The sequence below is a fragment of the Schistocerca gregaria genome, chromosome X (genome assembly GCF_023897955.1).
Source record: "Schistocerca gregaria isolate iqSchGreg1 chromosome X, iqSchGreg1.2, whole genome shotgun sequence".
Lineage (NCBI taxonomy): Eukaryota > Metazoa > Arthropoda > Insecta > Orthoptera > Acrididae > Schistocerca > Schistocerca gregaria.
The window spans coordinates 290,061,493-290,081,951 of record NC_064931.1 but is presented as its reverse complement, the minus strand read 5'-3'; the positions used below and the strand labels follow the sequence as shown (position 1 = coordinate 290,081,951).

Sequence of the window (20,459 nt, the reverse complement as noted above, 5' to 3'; positions counted from 1 at the left end):
ATTGGACGGTAAATTAAATAAAATTTAGCTCAAGCATTCCACAAAGCACATTCATACGTAATACGCTAAACTAAAACTGTAAATCATGTGGTGGCACCGCTCGTCCACGTCAACTTAAAGTTGCACAGAACACCTCGCCGAATAAACGGAATATTACTGAAATTAACACCGTTCCCTGATTGTATTAGTTGGTGCGGGAAGATTATCAATGCCAAACACCAGAGTGAATACCGGGCACTCAAACGAAGCTCTCACACGTTTCAACTCAGCAGACAGAGATGCTACTCGTAGCATCCGTACTCACGTTCTAGGTAAGAGCAACCTAGCCGTCCCTGCCGTCCGGAGTGCACACACAGTGGCCGGAAGGGCTCATAGCATCACAATGGGTGCTGACCAGTTGCCACTAATGCCTCAGACTCAACGTAACCGTATTCGCAGCACTACACAATGGTTGGCTACACTGCTCTTAAGTCATAGAACCTTGTAGCGGCTCAGGAGCCTTTACACCCTTTAAGTAACAAGATAAGTTTTACATTTCGTTCTTTGTAGTTGAAATGAGATTAAAGAGCGAAAGTATGAATATGCTTGAGGGATTAATTTTAGGCTAGAACCGACTTTAAAGTTGAAACTAGTTCCGGAAGAAATTCTTAGAGTAAAGAGTAGTAACTGTAAATAGTAGTAATTATGGAAAATAGCACGAGCGGGTGCCATAGGCTTAATTTGACTCCGGTCGATGCTGGACCTGTGCTACCTAAGCCGCACGTTCTGGTTTGAACTTGTTTCTTGCCTGTGTGCTCTCAGAAGTTATAAAAATTCGTTTGTACCGCTTAGAACTTTTGTGGTTCCTCACACTTCGCCGATTTTGCGAATTATGCCACCAAGGGATTAACGTTCGGTAGTGTATACCGATAGTTTTTAGCATGTTTACCACAGTATGGACTCTACTTCGTGGCCTGAAGCACAGTGGGCACTTGGCTTTGAGGGTGTGCTGAAAAGTAATGCCTCAAAATTCATACAGATAATCTTAAAGCCATCTAAATAAGGCATACTTTAACGTTAGGGATCTTTATCCTTAATGTCTACATATTTCTCAACATAGTTACTCTAGGGACGAATAAATTTCTCCCAACGACAGACAACTTCGTTGATACCTTCACTGTAGAACGTTTGACTTTGTTGAGTCACTCAACTTTGCTTGCACAGCTTCATCAGTGTCGGTAAAGTCCCCGAAATTGTTTAATTTTCGGAAACAGATACTCAGACACCGGCAGTTATGTTAAACATCACGTTATACGCTACAATTCGGAACCCCCTAGCGGCAGCAGACTGCAAATATACAGACAGGAAGAATACAGGTGTAAAATTTTACGGTTAGTTTCGCTTTGCCGGCCGCGGTGGTCTCGCGGTTCTAGGCGCGCAGCCCGGAACCGCGCGACTGCTACGGTCGCAGGCAGGTTCGAATCCTGCCTCGGGCATCGATGTGTGTGATGTCTTCAGGTTAGTTAAGTTTAAGTAGCTGTAAGTTCTAGGGGACTGATGGCCACAGCTGTTAAGTTCCATAGCCCTCAGAGCCATTTGAACCATTTTTTTGTTTCGCTTTAAAATCTTTCCGCGTTCTCACATACATTCGGAGGCATTAGTTTTTAGCCCGCTCTCGTATTTATGGCTGATAGAGGAATCGGAACTACCTGTTATTAGAGATTATTCAGTTTTTAAACACGCTGTCGGAGTCGCTCATACCCATTAAACATCTCATCAGGGCTAAAAATTTACCTTTCTTCAGACTTCAGTGTAAATTGTGACGGTGCAGACTACTGAATTGCAATAGTAGTTCGTTATTGATTTTTAACTCAAAGGCTAAGAATTTTTACTAAAATTTGGGTAAACATTTTGTTGCAGGAAAGTTGATGGCCGCTCAAACATTGGTGCACAGTGCAATGTACTTTTTCGCGTGTTACTATCTGGTGCAATCGAGATACCGGGTAAGCACAAGTCACCAAATCAGTAATATAAGAAATAAGTTAATTAGATGTGAATGGAACGTTTGTACTTGAGAATTAAGTATTTGTGTTAATTTCTCCTGTGAACGCATGTCTTTTTATTAGAAAAACATCAGGCTAATGGGTCCCTGGATTGTTATGCACTGTTTCTTCATGGTATATCAAATAGTCCTCGTAATGGAGAACCGGGATGACTACGAACTCTGGGAAGCCTTGTTAGCGCTTTCGGATTTCCGTGAGTAAAACCTTTTACCAACTGCGTCTCTATTAGTTGTTACACCTAAAATATCCAGAAGATGTAACACTATTTTTGCTATACGATTCTCCATGTACCTAAATTGATTCAAATGCCTTGTAGAAAGTTTGACTTTTAACCTGGAGAATAGTTTCTATTTGAAAGAATTGAATTCACTGTCGAATGATACCGTGTACGGAAGAATATAGGTGTTACTCAAATACTAATACAGTGAGAAAGCAATCGTCGGTGAACTTAACAGTGGTAAAGTCACGGATATGGCATTTCAAAGTACCGTTGTCGTTGGTTACCGGGTATATCAACCTAATAGTTGGTATTTTTCTGTAGTGCCACATTTCGAAAACATCTATTTTGTAACTTCGTAGCAGATGTAAATAGCTGGACCGAGAACGAACATTAAATTTCACGGGCAATGTCCTCCCGACAGTCTTATCACCTCACTCCACTCATAGGTTAAACCTGTTACCGACTAAGCAAGCCATGCACGACGCACGACCTGCCTCAAAGCTTCAATTTCGACAGTCTCTCTGCTACTTCAGAATCTCTCACATCCCTAGAGCTCTAATCCAGGATGAAAACTGTGCAGAACTATCTCAACTTGGCGGTTCAAATCCCTCTCTGGCCATCCAGATTTAATTTCCGCATTTCACATAGACAAATGTCGAGGTGATGCCTTTGAAAGGATATATCTGATTCCCTTCCCTAGACTTCCAGTCCCATCATGTGATGACCTAGTCGTAATCAGACGTTGAACAACAAACTTTCATTCCATACTCCTTAGCCTGTGAAAACAAGGGTCTGGGTTGGTTGTGGTTGACATAGGTTTAATCTGCCAGGAAGCTTACAGGCTGTGCATACCCCGCTGCACAATAAACATTTCTGGAAAAATCATAGTGTCTTATGTTAACATTAAACCCTTCCATATCTATTTAAGGAAGGATTTCCTTGGTGTTGAAAGTCTGCTTCTTATTTTCTATTTAGTTCTGCCATTACTTCTTACTGCAAAAATAGTAAAACCCGTCGATTTCTGGTGCCTCATTGCCTAGTCTAAATCATTCAGCGTTTCCTGATTCGACTACATAACCCTTGTTCTGCTTCTGTTGGCGGTCATCTTACAAACTCGGTCCAAGATACTATCCATTCAGTTAAACTTACCTTCAAAGTCTTAGTTTCTGGCTGGTTTGCCATGTAATAGACAACCCATATTATTTCGTGACTGAAGTTATCCTTCCAAACAGCTTAAACTCTTTTACTACTTCCATATTACAGATTTAGTAACGTGGACAAGCTGAAACCTTTCTCAACTACTGTCTTCGTTTAGCACCCGCAGCTTTCGTTCGCTGCAATCTTGGTCCTGTAAAAGCTTTAGAATTTCTGCTCACAATTCTCCTAATAACTTAAAATAATACTTTTTGTCTATTGTATTCAATGTTTCACACTTCCTCTAAATCTGAAAATGCTATAAGTGGTTTACCTGTCTAAACACCATTAGTCCTATGAACGGTATGGCCCCAGGTGATCCTACATTCCTCCCAAACTCCCCCATGCCAGTTTCTACCAGTCACTCCATACTTCTGTAGATAATTATGTTGGTATTGTCAAACAATGACTTAATAAACTGGTGGTTCGACAATATCAATTAGAACCTTCATTCCTTAGTACTGGGATTACTGCAAACTTGTAGAAATGTTTCGCATGCATATGACGGAAAATTATATTTACTTCTCCCAAGGATGTTATTTTTTTCAATGTTCAGAATGGTTCAAATGGCTCTGAGCACTGTGGGACTTATCTATGGTCATCAGTCCCCTAGAACTTAGAACTACTTAAAGTTAACTAACCTAAGGCCATCACACATATCCAAGCCCGAGGCAGGATTCGAACCTGCGACCGTAGCAGTCGCACGGTTCCTGAATGGAGCGCCTAGAACCGCTCGGCCACTCTGGCCGGCTTTTCAATGTTACAATTTTCATAATACATTATCAGTGGATTATTGTATTAGTACACAAATAAAGTATTTAGTAATTAAGGGTATGGTTTTATGGAAAACCTACTTGCGTTAATTTTGGATTAGTGAAAGTTACGAAGACTACTAGGGTAGTGAAAATTGCAGCTGTAAACTGTTTAAAACCCCTAGATATTCTCAGATCTTGAGTACGCGAGGCACTTCGTGTCAGGGGAAATAAAGCTCTGTGCTTAAATATTTGTGATTTCATACATAACCATATCTTTAAAGACTTTTCTATTGCCATCTTTAAACAGCGTTAAATACAAAATACTGTGAGTTTGTTTTAAACGTTTTGGTTTCACATTCCAGCCTAATTACTGATCAGCAACTGATTCCACTTCATCCTCGTATGTAATTGAACATAACGCCGCAGTGGCTGTAGAGTGATAACATCTCCACAAAACTAAAAGTATCAGGTTAACTCGGTTACACAGCCTGAGATCATGAAGATCGGTTAGGCCGGGGTACAAGATCACATACATATCTGCAGTTTTAAATGAGTAGTATTGCATTTGATGACATATTGCACAATGGGTTGTTTTCGTCCTGCTACTACCGGCTACACACATTAATGCCCGATAGCGGTGAAAGTACTCGTATTATTTAGTGAATTCTTTGATACTGGTCCACCTTTCCGCACACGATACTGGACGGAGGGGCGAGAAGTGGGCAAACGACAGCAGCAGTTTTGGCATCGCAGAGGATACTGAGCAAATGCCCATAATACGAAAACAGTAAGTAAAACAGGGTTACAGCATACTACTGTTAAATTTTGTATACTTACGTCCCATGCCTTGACTTGGCTTTCGTAAGACAGTAAGCCCCTAATGTAAGCGTAACTCTGACATAATTACAATTTCCAAAATACTGCTTCCACTTTTCGTCCTCGAATCATGAACGAACTAAAAAGAATATATTTCGGATGTACAATATCGTATCTACATCCATATGCACACGCGAATATTATTCTCAAAAGGTTACGTGGATGTTCATAATTTTTTCTTTGCTCTAATGGGTATACAACAGCTTTTCGATGAAAATTCAATTTTTGGCTCAGTACTTGCTAGCTATTTGGGATATAGCCTTTAAAATAACTTACATGGAAATGCTTCAATGCTCTTTTAGAAAATGAAGGTAAATAATGTTCCATCAGTCAATACAGTATTTAAACGGACTATATTACCAGAGATACTATTTAGCTCGAGTTGCCTTCAGGGGACTCAAAGCTCCCAGGAGTACGTGTTAGCGAGCACAATTGCAAAATCTATATCCTTTCTTGCGTTGCAATCTCGCGCTGCTAGCCTTGCTATCCCACGCTCATCTGGACCAATTCGCCGCCGGCAAGCCCCATGGTGGAGTACGGCCGTTACATTTGCCATCCGTGATCACCGTCAAGCTTTGTAACAACTTAAGATGCATTATTCTGATGCCAATCTTTTTACCTTTAAACTCCTTCCTGCCAAAGCCCATTACTTAATCAGAGCAAACGGGTGTGTTGGGAACGCTCTGTTTGTTCCCTCGGTTCTATTGTTCGTCTGTCACAGGTATGGGCTACACTCAAAGGTTGCCATTCGCAGTCTACCCTCTTGGGCCTTGCCCTCCGGGATGGCCTTTGCCCGGACCTGTTGAGTCTCACGGAATATCTTGCACCCATTTTGCATCAGCCTCCTATCCGGCTGCTTTCCTTCACCAGAAACAGTGGGTCGAACCTTCCACTTTGTTTTACCCCTTGTCAGTCAGAATCTTACAACGAACCTTTTACTGAGTGGGAACTTCTTTTTGCACTTTCTTCTTCTCATGATATGGCCCGTGGCCCAGACTCCATTCATAACCAATTGCTTCAACATATCAGTGCTCCGCAATGACAACCTATGCGGCTACTTAACTGTATTTGGCTCCAGGGGTGACATCCCTTCTCAATGGAGGGATAGCATCGTGGTTTCTGTTTGAGTCTGGTAAGACCACCCCCCCCCCCCCCCCCCTATTTGTCGAAAGCTATCGGCAAATTAGTCTGACAAACGTTGTTCGCAGGTTATTTGAATGGATGGTAGCCCGTCGGCTCAATTCGGTCCTTGAATCTCTGGATCTATTGTCCCCATATCAGTGTGGCTTCCGAGAGAGACGGTTTCATCTACATGACTACTCTGCAATTCACATTTAAGTGCTTGGCAGAGGGTTCATCGAACCACAATCATACTATCTCTCTACTATTCCACTCCCGAACAGCGAGCGGGAAAAACGAACACCTAAACCTTTCTGTTCGAGCTCTGATTTCTCTTATTTTATTTTGATGATCATTCCTACCTATGTAGGTTGGGCTCAACAAAATATTTTCGCATTCGGAAGAGAAAGATGGTGACTGAAATTTCGTAAAAAGGTCTCGCCGCGACGAAAAACGTCTTTGCTTTAATGACTTCTATCCCAACTCGCGTATCATATCTGCCACTCTCTCTCCCCTATAACGCGATAATACAAAACGAGCTGCCCTTCTTTGCACCCTCTCGATGTCCTCCGTCAATCCCACCTGGTAAGGATCCCACACCGCGCAGCAATATTCTAACAGAGGACGAACGAGTGTAGTGTAAGCTTTCTCTTTAGTGGACTTGTTGCATCTTCTAAGTGTCCTGCCAATGAAACGCAACCTTTGGCTCGCCTTCCCGACAATATTATCTATGTGGTCCTTCCAACTGAAGTTGTTCGTAATTTTAACACCCAGGTACTTAGTTGAATTGACAGCCTTGAGAATTGTACTATTTATCGAGTAATCGAATTCCAACGGATTTCTTTTGGAACTCATGTGGATCATCTCACACTTTTCGTTATTTAGCGTCAACTGCCACCTGACACACCATACAGCAATCTTTTCTAAATCGCTTTGCAGCTGATATTGGTCTTCGGATGACCTTACTAGACGGTAAATTACTGCATCATCTGCGAACAGTCTAAGAGAACTGCTCAGATTGTCACCCAGGTCATTTATATAGATCAGGAACAGTAGAGGTCCCAGGACGCTTCCCTGGGGAACACCTGATATCACTTCAGTTTTACTCGATGATTTGCCGTCTATTACTACGAACTGCGACCTTCCTGACAGGAAATCACGAATCCAGTCGCACAACTGAGACGATACCCCATAGCTCCGCAGCTTGATTAGAAGTCGCTTGTGAGGAACGGTGTCAAAAGCTTTCCGGAAATCTAGAAATACGGAATCAACTTGAGATCCCCTGTCGATAGCGGCCATTACTTCGTGCGAATATAGAGCTAGCTGCGTTGCACAAGAGCGATGTTTTCTGAAGCCATGCTGATTACGTGTCAATAGATCGTTCCCTTCGAGGTGATTCATAATGTTTGAATACAGTATATGCTCCAAAACCCTACTGCAAACCGACGTCAATGATATAGGTCTGTAGTTAAATGGATTACTCCTACTACCCTTCTTGAACACTGGTGCGACCTGCGCAATTTTCCAATCTGTAGGTACAGATCTATCGGTGAGCGAGCGGTTGTATATGAGTGCTAAGTAGGGAGCTATAGTATCAGCGTAATCTGAAAGGAACCTAATCGGTATACAATGTGGACCTGAAGACTTGCCCGTATCAAGCGATTTGAGTTGCTTCGCAACCCCTAAGGTATCTACTTCTAAGAAACTCGTGCTAGCAGATGTTCGTGTTTCAAATTCTGGAATATTCCATTCGTCTTCCCTGGTGAAGGAATTTCGGAAAACTGCGTTCAATAACTCCGCTTTAGCGGCACAGTCGTCGATAACAGTACCATCGGCACTGCGCAGCGAAGGTATTGACTGCGTCTTGCCGCTTGTGTACTTTACATACGACCAGAATTTCTTCGGATTTTCTACAAAATTTCGAGACAATGTTTCGTTGTGGAACCTATTAAAGGCATCTCGCATCGAAGTACGTGCCAAATTTCGCGCGTCTGTAAATTTTAGCCCATCTTCAGGATTTCGCGTTCTTCTGAACTTCGCATGCTTTTTCCGTTGCCTCTGCAACAGCGTTCGGACCTTTTTTGTGTACCACGGGGGATCCGTTCCATCTCTTACCAATTTGAGGTATGAATATCTCAATTGCTGTTGCTACTATATCTTTGGTTTCCGATCAATCACTTACTTCGCTTGGAATCAGCAGTTTGGCAGGCTTTTTCCCAGAGCCGTCATGTGGTTGCAGTATTTTTCGTCCTTAGCAACGCCTGTGACACGGCTTGGCGGCATCGTACCTATCTTCCACTTCATGAGTGGTCTCTTTGGGGCCCACTCCAGATTTTTATCCACCAGTTCCTGTTCCACTGATCTTCCAGGGCTTGGATTGGTACTGTTTTTAGTTCTTCAGAGACCCAGTAGAATGGCATCCCACAGGGTTCTGTATTGAGTGTACTTCTTTTCCTCATTGCTATAGACGGACTTGTGGCCTCCTTTGGTCACTCCTGCTCTGTATGTGCAAGATTTCTGCATTTGGGTTAGCTCCTCTTCGATGGACTCTGCAGAGCGGCAGCTCCAGGGAGTTATACGGTGTGCATCTACGTGGAACCTCTCACACGGGTTTCAATTCTCTCCTTCAAAATCGCGTGTGGTCCACTTCTGTTGCTGTACTATGGTCCACCCTGGTCCAGAGTTCTACCTCGATGCACAACGATTACCTGTGGTCCCACAGTTTCGTTTCCTGGGTCTACTTTCCGACAAGCTCACTTGGCTGCCTTGTATCAGACGTCTGAAGATTGGATGTTTCTGTAAACTCAATATCCTTCCCTTCCTTGGCCACAGCTCTTGGGGTGCGGATCGTTCCACTCTTCTCTGCCTTTATCGGGCTTTAGTGCTGTCTCGCTTGGACTACAGTTGTCAAGTTCATGGTTGAGCTGCTCATTCCACATTGCACCTCCTGGATCTGGTCCACCATTGTGGTGTCAGTTTGGCCACTGGTGCCTTCCCTACTAGCCCTGTTGATAGTCTCCTGGTTGAAGCTGATATCTTTTCTGTTTAGCTGTCCCAGCTTCTGGTTTGTTATGCAGTCGCCATCTGTTCATCTCCCACTCATCCTTCCTATTCTCTTCTGTTCTCAGACAAAGGACGTCACCCACCTGATTCCCGCTCTTGGGCGAGTTAACTGGGTGGGATCCGCCTTACGTCTCTTCCTTCTTCGTCCTGTCTCCCACTTTCCCTCCCCAACACCTCCCCCCCCCTCCCTTGGTTAGTGCCTCGGCCTAGGATTCGGATGGATCTCAGCCGAGGTCCAAAAGATCCTGTACCCTTGACGGTGTTCCATTGTTTTTCCGCCGAATTTTGTGGGAGTTTCGGGATGTTGTTTTTTTACACTGATGGCGCCAAATCTGCTGATCGTGTGGGATGTGCCTTCACGTCCTATATTAGCATGGAAAATCATCTCCTGCCAACTGCTTGTGAGGTGTTCACTGCAGAACTCATGGCAATTTCCCAGGACCTTACTTTTATGAAACAGTCCCAACTCAACCGCGTTTTGTTATTTATGGACTCCACGAGTGGCCTTCAGGCTATTGACCTGTTTTCTCCCACCATCCCTTGGTCTCTGACATCCATGACCATCCTGCAGATCTTCACCATGCTGCTTGTTGCGTTGACTTTTTTTGGGTCCCTGGCCGTGTGGATATCCCAGGTAATGAGCTTGCTGATGGTTTGGCTGGGGAGCAGTCACTTACCCCTTCTCTGTAACCCCTCCTGTGGCGAATTTACGGCTTCATATCAAATCCCATTTCCCACTTCGCACAATCATGGCCAACGCTTGGGAGGCTACCTGCCTGTCTAATAAACTTAGTGTGATTAAGGTGACTCCTGTCCCGTGGCGTTCTTCCTTCAGTCTTTCCCGAAAGTACTCGACCATCCTGTGTCGTCTCCACATCGGCCATACCAGGGTGACCCGTGGTTTTCTTTTGTGTAATGAGCCACCCTTACTTTGCGGTTGTGGAGCTTTTCATTCAGTATCCCAGATTTTGGTGGAATGCCCCCTTCTTTTGGCTCTGCATGCTAAGTATAAGCTCCCCTGCACTTTAGCTTTAATATTGGCAGACGATTCCTGGATGGTTGAACTGGTTCTCAGTCTCCTCCGTGAAAGTAGTTTTTATTTTCAGTTCTCAGGTTTTTAATCTCCCTCTGGTCTAGGGGCATGGTGGTGATTGTTGGGGTGTCTCCCACTGTAAGCTGTGTTTGGAGATTCTTGACGCCCCTCCTTGGCCAAGATCCTCTTTTCTATCCCTTTTACTCTGTTTTCATACTTTTTTAGATTTGGTTAGTCTCATTTTACAGTACACACTTTCATATTCTAGCGGTTGAAAACTTTTGAATAGCTTGCCTGTACTGCATCAGAGGTGGGATATTTCCTGCCTCTTGCATAGCTTTGGGGTTCCCCATTTGCTGACTTCCCTCCTTTTGTTTTCACCATTGTCAACACGAGTGCACTTACGTGTTTTTTTAGCCTTTTACCTTTTATCGTTACGAGTCTTCTGAGATGTAAATACGTCCGAATGGACCACCTTTGGAACAAGGGACTGATGACCTTTCTATTTGGTCCCTTCAACACCAACCAACCATGTTCAGAAAAATATGAACTAGTAACAGCAACAAAGTAGCTAAAATAATGCTGGCGCACCATTCTGTATCACAGCCATCTACTGTAGCCGTGGGCTGGCCTGCTTCATCAACTGGCTCGACGCTACCGTTTCACTGGTTTTACATGACGGGGAGGGGGTTCCTCTCAACACATCCGGGTCCAACAAATATAATTGTCCTTACTCGTCATTAGCGGGGCTTTTTCTCTAACTTCATTCTTCCGTTGGCACCACGACAACCTCCATACCACCCGTGGGTAAATAGCGCCTTCTTCTGCGAGACGCCCCTTCACCACAAGCGCTGCTTGCCCTTCAGTTTGCTGACAGACAAAGTTTTAAGAATTGTCAGTTTTCTCTCGATGGCTTCCCATTACTTTCTAATCGTTTTCGAAGGTTTTGAATTTTCTGTACAGAGCCGTTTCTTGCTTAATCAAATTTCTGCACTTCGTGACTATACATGGAGGCTATCTCGTCCAAAGATTTGCCTTTATATTGCCAAAATTGAATGCTGGAAGAGTCCTATAGGGTCAGTAGTGAAGAGTTTTTATACCTACAAATAAATTAAGGTAGTTCATATTTTCTTAAGCCACATTTTCAGCAGCAGAGCCTGTGAAGGATATGTTTGACACCCTTTCTTGCAGACCGTAGCCCAGAAAACAGTATAATATTTACATCATACATCTACATGTGAGGAATTTAAAAACAGCCCAAAATTTTAAATAGTTACTTGCAAACTAATGTTTTCAATGAAACTTCCACCTCGCTGTTCCTAGTATTAAGTTCTCTTAAATACCTGATACACAGGCTGGAAGTTAGCCAATCAGGTAGTTGTGCGAGCAAATTCAAGCGGGCCTCCAGAGACGCCGTTACCAAACGTGTTCCTGAAACCATACAATAAAGCGATACAACTATAAGGCATGAGACAGTAGTAAGGACTGAAGCCAAGCTGAAGGCGTGCCGCTTGAATCTGTAAGCGTTGGGCCTGACTGGCTAACTTCGATGATAATGAACTCTGAAACGGTGCAACGTATCTCTTAATTTTCAGCACAGCCTATTCTACAACGCCAACGGCCTTGCCGCAGTGGTCACACCGGTTCCCGTCACATCACCAAAGTTAAGCGCTGTCGGGCTGGGCCATAACTTGGGTGGGTGACCATCTGGTCTGCCGAGCTTTGTTCGCAAGCGGGGTGCACTCAGCCCTTGTGAAGCAAACTGAGGAGCTACTTGACTGAAAAGTAGCGGCTACGGTCTCGGAAACTGACATACTGCCGGGAGAGCGATGTGCTGACCACATGCCCCTCCATATCCGCATCCAGTGACGCCTGTGGGCTGAGGATGACACGGCCGGTATCTTTGGGCCTTCATGGCCTGTTCGGGAGGAGAGTTAATCCTACAAAACTCCTAAAAGCTCTCAAATCTTTTCTGTCCACCCTGTATATCAGTTCCCGCACCCGGCGGTACTTAAGTTAAATCTCGCAGTGTTAAAAGCCACAAAAGTTCCCTATTCGAAGCACTTCCTTTTTATCTTAACACATGTCTTACGGTTATTATGTCCATTCTTGTCAGGGTTTTTCATGTTTTTCTTCAGATTCTGCGCAGAACCTCATTCCTTACCTCATTAGTCTACTTAGTTCAAATGGCTCTGAGCACTATGGGACTTAACATCTGTGGTCATCAGTCCTCTAGAACTTAGAACTACGTCAACCAAACTAACCTAACGACATCACACACATCCATGCCCGAGGCAGGATTCGAACCTGCGACAGTAGCGGTCGCACGGTTCCAGACTGAAGCGCTTAGAACCGCTTGGTCACACCGGCCGGATTAGTTTACATGACTTTTAAACAGTGTTCTGTACCACCACGTCTCAAGTTCTTCGGTTCTTCTCTGTTTCGTTTTTCCCAGTCCATGGTTCATTATCATACGGTTGGAGTCCAAATGTACATTATCAGAAATTTCTTCCTCAAATTAAGGGCTTTGTTTGATACGAGGGTCAGTCAAAAAGTAATGCCTCCTATTTTTTTTTCTACATTTGTCAGGAAATTTAAATGCAATTACAAAGGTTGAAAACCACAACATTGAGGATCATTTTGTCATTTTTCAATGTAATCTCCGCCCATCTCTACAGTTTAGGTCCATCTTTGAACAAGGGCATGTATCCCAGCACGGTAAAAATCACAGCTCTGCTTCCTAAGCCATTAACGCACGGATGTTTTGACGGCCTCCTCATCTTCAAAATGAATCCCACGATGAGCTTCTTTTAGTGGCCCGAACAGATGGAAGTCTGATGGTGCCAGGTCAGGGCTGTATGGGGGATGAGGCAAAACTTCCCATCCAATTTTGACAATCTCGTCAGAGGTGTGACGACTGGTGTGTGGTCTTGCATTGTCATGCAAAAGAAGAACATCTGCCATTGATTTTGTTGGGCGAACTCGCTGAAGACGTGCTTTAAGTTTTTTGAGGGTTGTGACGTATTGAACAGAATTTATTGTGCATCCCTGCTCCAAAAACTCAACCAGAATCACACCCTCTGTATCCCAGAAAACTGTTGCCATAACTTTCCCTGCCGATCGCACAGTTTTGAATTTTTTCTTCCTCGGCGAGCTTGTGTGACGCCACTCCATTGACTGCCTCTTTGATTCGGGTTCAAAAAAATGCACCCATGTTTCGTCCCTGGTCACAATTTTTTTCAGAAACTCATCTCCCTCCAAACGGAAGCGCTGCAAGTGTTGGGAGGCTATTGTTTTCCTTGCCTCTTTATTCTGATCGGTTAACATTCTTGGAACCCACCGTGCACAAACTTTTGAGTACCCCAATTGTTTAATAATCGTGATCACACTGCCTTTACTAAGAGAAATACTGCGACACACTTCATCTGCAGTCACCCGACGGTCACCACGAATGATGTCATCAACTTGCTGAATGTTGTGGGGAGTCACTGCACTCACCGACCTGCCGCTCCGCTTTTCGTCAGTCAACGGTGTTTGCCTTCAGCTTCCTTACAACGACGAACCCATCGTCTAACAGTGCTGACATCCACTGTCACAACACCATACACCTTCTTCAGTCTTTCATGAATGCGTATGGGCGTTTCACCTTCTGCATTCAAGAATTCAATCACACAACGCTGTCTCAAACGAACATCGATGTCGGCCATCTTACAAACTTCTGCTGTGCTGCCACCTGTTGACACAGAAAGTTACTACTGCAGTGGATTGCCGAAGAAGGTTTGAGGAATGGCGCCAAATTCAAATTTTTCACTTAACTTAATTTTTTTAAGTAGAAAAAAATGGGAGGCATTACTTTTTGACCGACCCTCGTACTAGCTGACATGTCTTGGCTAGGAATGCCCTTTGTGTCTTTTGTCTTTGTTTCGTCGGTGAGAGGTTATTTTGCTTCCAGGGTGCTTCATAATCAATTACGCGTAAAGTTTCTCGCTGTTCTTGGTCTTAAAATCTTACTGTTCACTCTAGGCTCTTTTACATGCTGTATATTGCCCATCTAGCCATGTTTTTATTTTTTCAGAATTTCTAACGTACTGCACCATTTTACAATGTCGAATGCTATTACTAGGTCGACAAAGTTTATAAACCTGTCAATTTTCAGTTCTCCTCTAATTATCAAACGCAAGGTCAGAACTGCCTCTGGTGCCTTCACCCCGAGTTCAATTCCCGGCTGGGTCGGAGATTTTCTGCACTCAGGGACTGGGTGTTGTGTTGTCCTAATCATCATCATTTCATCTCCATCGACGCGCAAGTCGCCGAAGTGGCGTCAAATCGAAAGACTTGCACCAGGCTAACGGTTTACCCGACGGGAGGCCCTCGTCACCCGACATTTCATTTCACCTTACCTAAAGCTAATCTGATTCTCTGAGAGCTGCTAAAATTTCTTCAACATTCTTCTGTTACGCTTGTCAGCAACTTGTCTGTATAAGCTGATAAGCTAATGGTGTAATAGTTCTCGCACTTGTCAACTCTATCTTCAGAATTGTGTGGATGATTTTCAAAGTCAGATGGTACGTCGTAAGCATGATTCTACACTCAAACTTTAACCGTTTTATTCCCGATTCCCCTAATCATCATAGAAATTCCAATGGAATATTCTCTATCCCTCCTTCTTTAACTGAGCTTCAGTCTTCCAAAATTCTTAAATCACAGCTAGTACTGGATCCTCTTTTATACAGACTCAAATTTCTTCTATCCCTTTAGACAATTCCTTCCTCTCGTAGAAGCCTTCAATATATTCTTTCCGCCTACCTCCTCCCTCAGCAACATTATAAATTTGAAGAATTGCAGTAGTGATGACGTCGACCTTGCTTTTAATTTCACAAAAAGTAGTTTAGAATTTTCTACATGCTCAGTCAGCCCTTTCTATTTTTATATTTTTAACATTTTTCGTGCAGCTACTTCATCCTTCACCTTCACTTTCCTGCACTTCCTATTTATTTCAGTCTTAAGAGCTCTATATTATGTATTCCTGTCTGTCCCCAACATTTTTCTTTCGTCTATCAAAATATTTCTTCAGTTACTCAAAGTTTCTTCGAAGTTATCTTCCTAGTACACGTCTTTCCAATATCTGCGATTGCTCTTTCTGGCGATCTCCTTAACTGAATTGCTTACAATGTTATTCCGTATCGGAATATCTACATTTTTAGCGGACTTCGTAGTATTCCACTTACTTCCAAACATTCTTCTGCATGATTCTCTTAACACGTTCACGCCGGCGTTGTAAATTTTTTCTTGCGGTAGGGTGGCGCTCTTAGTCGTGGTTGTCTTCATCTGGCGGCACTGCTTTCCCTGTTTCTCACCGTGGGCAGCGGTCGTATTTAAACGCTCTGGGTTGCTAATTTAATATATTGACTTGCATTTGGAAAGTGACGGCGCAAGTCCATTATTTTTAAAACAACTAGAAATCTCCAAAAAACTTTATACTAAATGTCTCACAAATGTGATGTCATTTGTTCTGAAAGCTATCTTGTTGCAATGTCACACAACATATATTAATAGCTGTTCGTCGCTGATACGTAACACAGCGTAACTTAGTGTATTGCTGGTAGCATAATTGGTAGTCTGTCGTGGGCCACGACTGGTGGTCCTACATACCGAAGTGAACCTTTAGAACTTGTCTACACTTAATTACTGAATTGTGATCCGTATTCTCCAGGTGTGCATTAAAATCCAATATGATATCGGAATTGATCTGACAGTAACGCCATCCAGCTGGAAGCTTCCTGTGTCTTTGGGCTTTCCCATGTATAACTCTTAATCTTCTGCTTTTTGAATAAAGTACTCGCTATTACTACCTGAAATTTAAGGCGGAACTCAGTACTCTCCACTCTCATCTCCCCTAACAATATATTCTACTCCTTCCCCTACTACAGTATTCCATTATTGATTACTGATTATTAGTGTTTAGTCTAACTTCACATGCTGAATTACGCATACAGTATTCTAGATATTCTTCTTCCGAAGTCTTTTGCCAGTGGAGATATCACGACACTTCAGAGACCACATCTCCTGTGGCTACATCTGCACCTTCCAGGCCGTTTCCCCAGGGGGCTCGCCACTCTTTGGCGGGTTTGTGCTTGGCTATGACAGGGCCCCAGCCTTTCAGCATTTTTCCTTTCCGTGCTGTATGCCTATCCTCTTGCTACTCTCCTTCCCCTTCTTTGGAGAACATGTCTGGGGTGTTACTGGGTATGTTCTGCATTGTCTGACGCTGATGTAAGAACAGTCTCACCCTTTTTTTCACTCCCTATTCCTTTCGTATTTTCCCTTCTCCTTCCTCTGCTTCGGCGTTTGAGGTTCCTCTTTTTCTTCTTACTCCCTGCGCGCTCCTGAAGGCCGGCCCACGCGTATGACGCGTAACAGGTGACTAGTAATGCGTAATTCCCAGATCCGGGAAGATGTGTGGGGTTGGAATGTACCCCCTAGTACAGGCCAAGCCCAGGGAGAGGTGACTGCCTGATCGGCAACCTTCCCAAATTGCCGATTGGTCCCTCCTTAAGGCGTTCAGGTGGTGTGACCCAAGGTGTGAACTATCACCTAAAGTGGGTGTCCCCCTTGTGAAGAGAGGCCCCCTGTTGGAAGGAGTGTGCTATTGGACATGTTGCAAATCGTGGGGATTTGCTCGCAATGAGTCAGTCATCTCCACAGGCAATGTCTACGAAACGTAAACGTAATGGGTCTCACGATTCAAAGACCCTTCCTACTGTAGTACGGTTCCTCACGGTCTCACACACTGAAGACGGCCAGTCCTTCGTCACGGTAAATCCGTTCATTATTCAGAAAGGTGTTGATGCAATTGCCGGCCTTGGGAAATCCTGCTCTCGTTTACGGAGTGGCACTTTGCTTTTGGAAGCAAGTTCTGATTCTCAAGCACAACAGCTGCTTGCCGCCTCACTTCTCCACAGCTGCGCTGTGTGTGTTAAGGCCCACAGAAATATAAATTCTTCCCGTGGTGTTATTTACACTACGCTGCCCGACAGTCTCCGGCTGAAATCCAATCTTACCTATCTGATAAAGGTGTCATTGCCACCCATCGTGTAGTGAAAAAGGTAGAATACTCCTTAGTGCTCACATGCACTCTTCTTTTCACCTTTGATAGTGGCACTTTTGTTGAAGATCAAAGCAGATTATGAAATTATCACAGTTCGGCCGTAACTCCGAACTCGACGCCCTGCTAAAAGTGTCGTCGTTTCAACCACACTATAACGTTTTGCCGACACCCAGCCAAACGTGTAACCTGTGGAAGGGATGAGCACAGGGGCGATTGTGTGCTGCCTCCTCCCTGCTGTATCAACTGCAATGGCAGCCATGCCGCCGCCTCTCTGGATTGTTCCGTATATCTTGATGAGTGGGCTGTCAGAGATAGGGATAAAGGAAAAAGTGCCTTACCCAGTCGCTCGCAAGTTACTGGCTAGTCTCAAACCCGGTGTTCTCCCGTCACACCTATAGTTCCCAGAATGAGATTTTCACTCTGCAGCGGAATGTGCGCTGATACGAAACTTCCTGGCAGATTAAAACTGTGTGCCGGACCGAGACTCGAACTCCGGACCTTTGCCTTTCGCGGGCAAGTGGTAGAGCACTTCCAGGAAGTTTCTTTACCTATAATTCTGTTTCTGTTACCCCCTCGCTCCATGAACGACATGGTCACGCAGACATGCGACCTCCAATTCAGCTCTGAGGTCGTGAAATCGCCCAGTGTCAAGGTAGCATCGCAATCCCCCGTCCAGCTGTGCAACAAGCCATCAAACTCTCGCCTCCAGGGGCGAAGCCACCACCCACACAACTGGTAGGTCGGAAAGGACAAAAGTACTCCCGAGAAGGCTTCGTACATGGCTCCAACCAAACAATACCCTTGTCTTCCTCTAATCGGAAAGGCTCGAAGTAGTACACCAAAGGCAAATAGTCTTCTCCTTCGCCAACTCGATCATTCAACGGTGTCCCCACGTGATAACTTAGCCTGGCCGGACTTAGTCTCACTGGTGCGCACTACCAACAGTTTTTCAGCGTTGGACTCCACGGGCTGACTGCACAAGCAAGCTGATGATTCTGTGGACCCAAAGGAGCAAGACTCTACTGCTTCTGTGCCCTGTAGTAACGACTCTACACAGTCCCACTCGGCGGCCGCCGAGTTGACACCCTACATCTCTTCATGATGACTCTCCTCCAATGGAATGTTCGCGGCCTTCGGTTCCACAAAGAGGATTTACAGCTACTTTTAGCATCGCATTGTTCCCTTGTACTCTGCCTTCAGTAAAATAAATTGCTCCCTCACGACTGCTTTGAGATTTCACATTTCTTAAAAGTTCCTTTTGACCTTCCCCCTGAGGTCGGCATTCAATCTCATGGGGGCATCCTGCAGCTCATTCATAGTCAACCAATCTCCCTGACCACCCATCTTCAAGCTGTTGCAGTTTGCCTATTACTTCCCCACCTGACATGTCCCTTCGTCATCCGATGTCACCAGGGCAGACATCCTTCAGCTTATTGGGCAACTGCCTCCCCGATTTTTGCTACTCGGTGTCTTTAAAACACATCTTCTTTGGGGGAGAACCAGGACGTGTCAGAGGTGCCCTCTCGGCTGGCCACCTTAACCAGCAAACCTCATCTGCCTTAACACTGGAGCACCCACTTTATTTTCCAACTCCTGACACATCTAGTCCCATTTGGACCTATCTTTCTGCACTGCCCATCTTGCCCATTGTCTGGAGTGGTCTGTTCTTTCTCAGACCTACTCAAGCGACCATTTCCTGTGTGTTATCCATTTGCTGACTCCTACCCCATCTGCATGCACACCGAAATGGCAGCTTACTAAGGCTGAATGGTGGCTTTAATTCTCCCTGGCGACCTTCGGAAAAAAGGATTCCCCAGTTGTGATCACCAGGTTGAATACCTCACAAACGTTATCCTTACTGCTGCAGAATGTTTGGTTCCCCCCCCCCCCCCCCCCCCCCCGCACTTCCTCTTTACCACGTCGTGTCCCAGTCCCTTGGTGGACTGAGGCATGCCGCGACGCAATTCGCGCACGGGGACGTGCTCTCAGCGTTTTTAACGGTCATCCAACGATGGTGAACCGCACACATCTGTTTATAATGAAGGCAAAGTGTCGTCGTGTTCTTCGGTATAACAAAGAAGCTAGCTGGATTTCATTCACTAGTTGTTTTAATAGTTCAACCACTTCCTCTGTTACGTGGGCCAACCTCCGACGGCTCTCTGGGACCGAGATCAAATTTCCAGCCTGACACCAGCAGGGTACACGATGACAACATCAGCGACTATATCCAACTCCTTGGGCCGCCATTTTGCGGTTATTTCTAGCTCTTCCCACTGTCACCCTGCCTTTTTCCATCGGAAACAAGTTGAGGCGGCTCGGGCGATACCCTTCTCTTCACCGAATCGTGACTGCTACAATGCCGCCTTTACTATGAGGAGCTAGATCATGCTCTTAGTTCAACCCAGTCTTCCGTCCCAGGGCCAGCCGCCATCCACATTCAGATGTTGTAGCACCTTTCTCTTGTGGGCTAGCGCTTTCTGCTTAATACGTATAACTTGATCTGGGCAGAGGGCGCATTTCGTGGATGTTGGCATGAAGCCACCATCATACCCATACCCAAGTCAGGTAAAGACAAGAAACCTTCCATCTAGCTACCGCCCCATCTCTCACCAGCTGCGTTTGCAAGGTCATAACGTATGATTCATGCCCAGCTGGTATGGTGGCTCGAGCGTCACAATTTACTGACGAATGCACAGTGTGGATTTAGAGCGTGGCGTTCTGCAGTTGACAATCTCGTTACTTTTTCCACCCATGTCATACCTTCCGAAAGTGCCGATTGGTCCCTCCGTCCGATTGTCGGGAGGTGTGACCTGAGGTGTGAACAATCACCTAAGGCGGGAGTGCCCTCAGAGACGGCCCCCACAAGGGAGGAGCGCGCCATCGGAGACGACGGTAATCAAGAGGATTCTTCTGCAATGGTTTCCTCGTCTTCCACTTTGTCTGCTCACAAGTGAAAGTTCACGGAGTCTCAACCACAGACAGTTCTTCCATCGTTGCCACAGTTGCTTGTTGTTTCTCAATCTGACTGTCACGACTTCTCCACGGTCAA

The 20,459-nt window shown here is 44.9% G+C and overlaps 1 protein-coding gene across 3 annotated transcripts in view; it reads left to right on the top strand.

Moving 5' to 3' along the window:
• LOC126298454 (uncharacterized) overlaps positions 1-20,459 on the top strand; it is a 65,762-nt gene that overhangs the window by 28,991 nt on the left and 16,312 nt on the right. For 2 of the 3 annotated variants that reach the window (XM_049989785.1, XM_049989784.1), the window contains exons 3-4: positions 1,900-1,982; positions 2,106-2,235. The exons of the other annotated variant lie outside the window; for it this stretch is intronic. In XM_049989785.1, the coding sequence (XP_049845742.1) occupies positions 1,900-1,982; positions 2,106-2,235 (213 nt within the window). The remainder of the gene's footprint in view (positions 1-1,899; positions 1,983-2,105; positions 2,236-20,459) is intronic. 3 annotated transcript variants of the gene reach the window in all.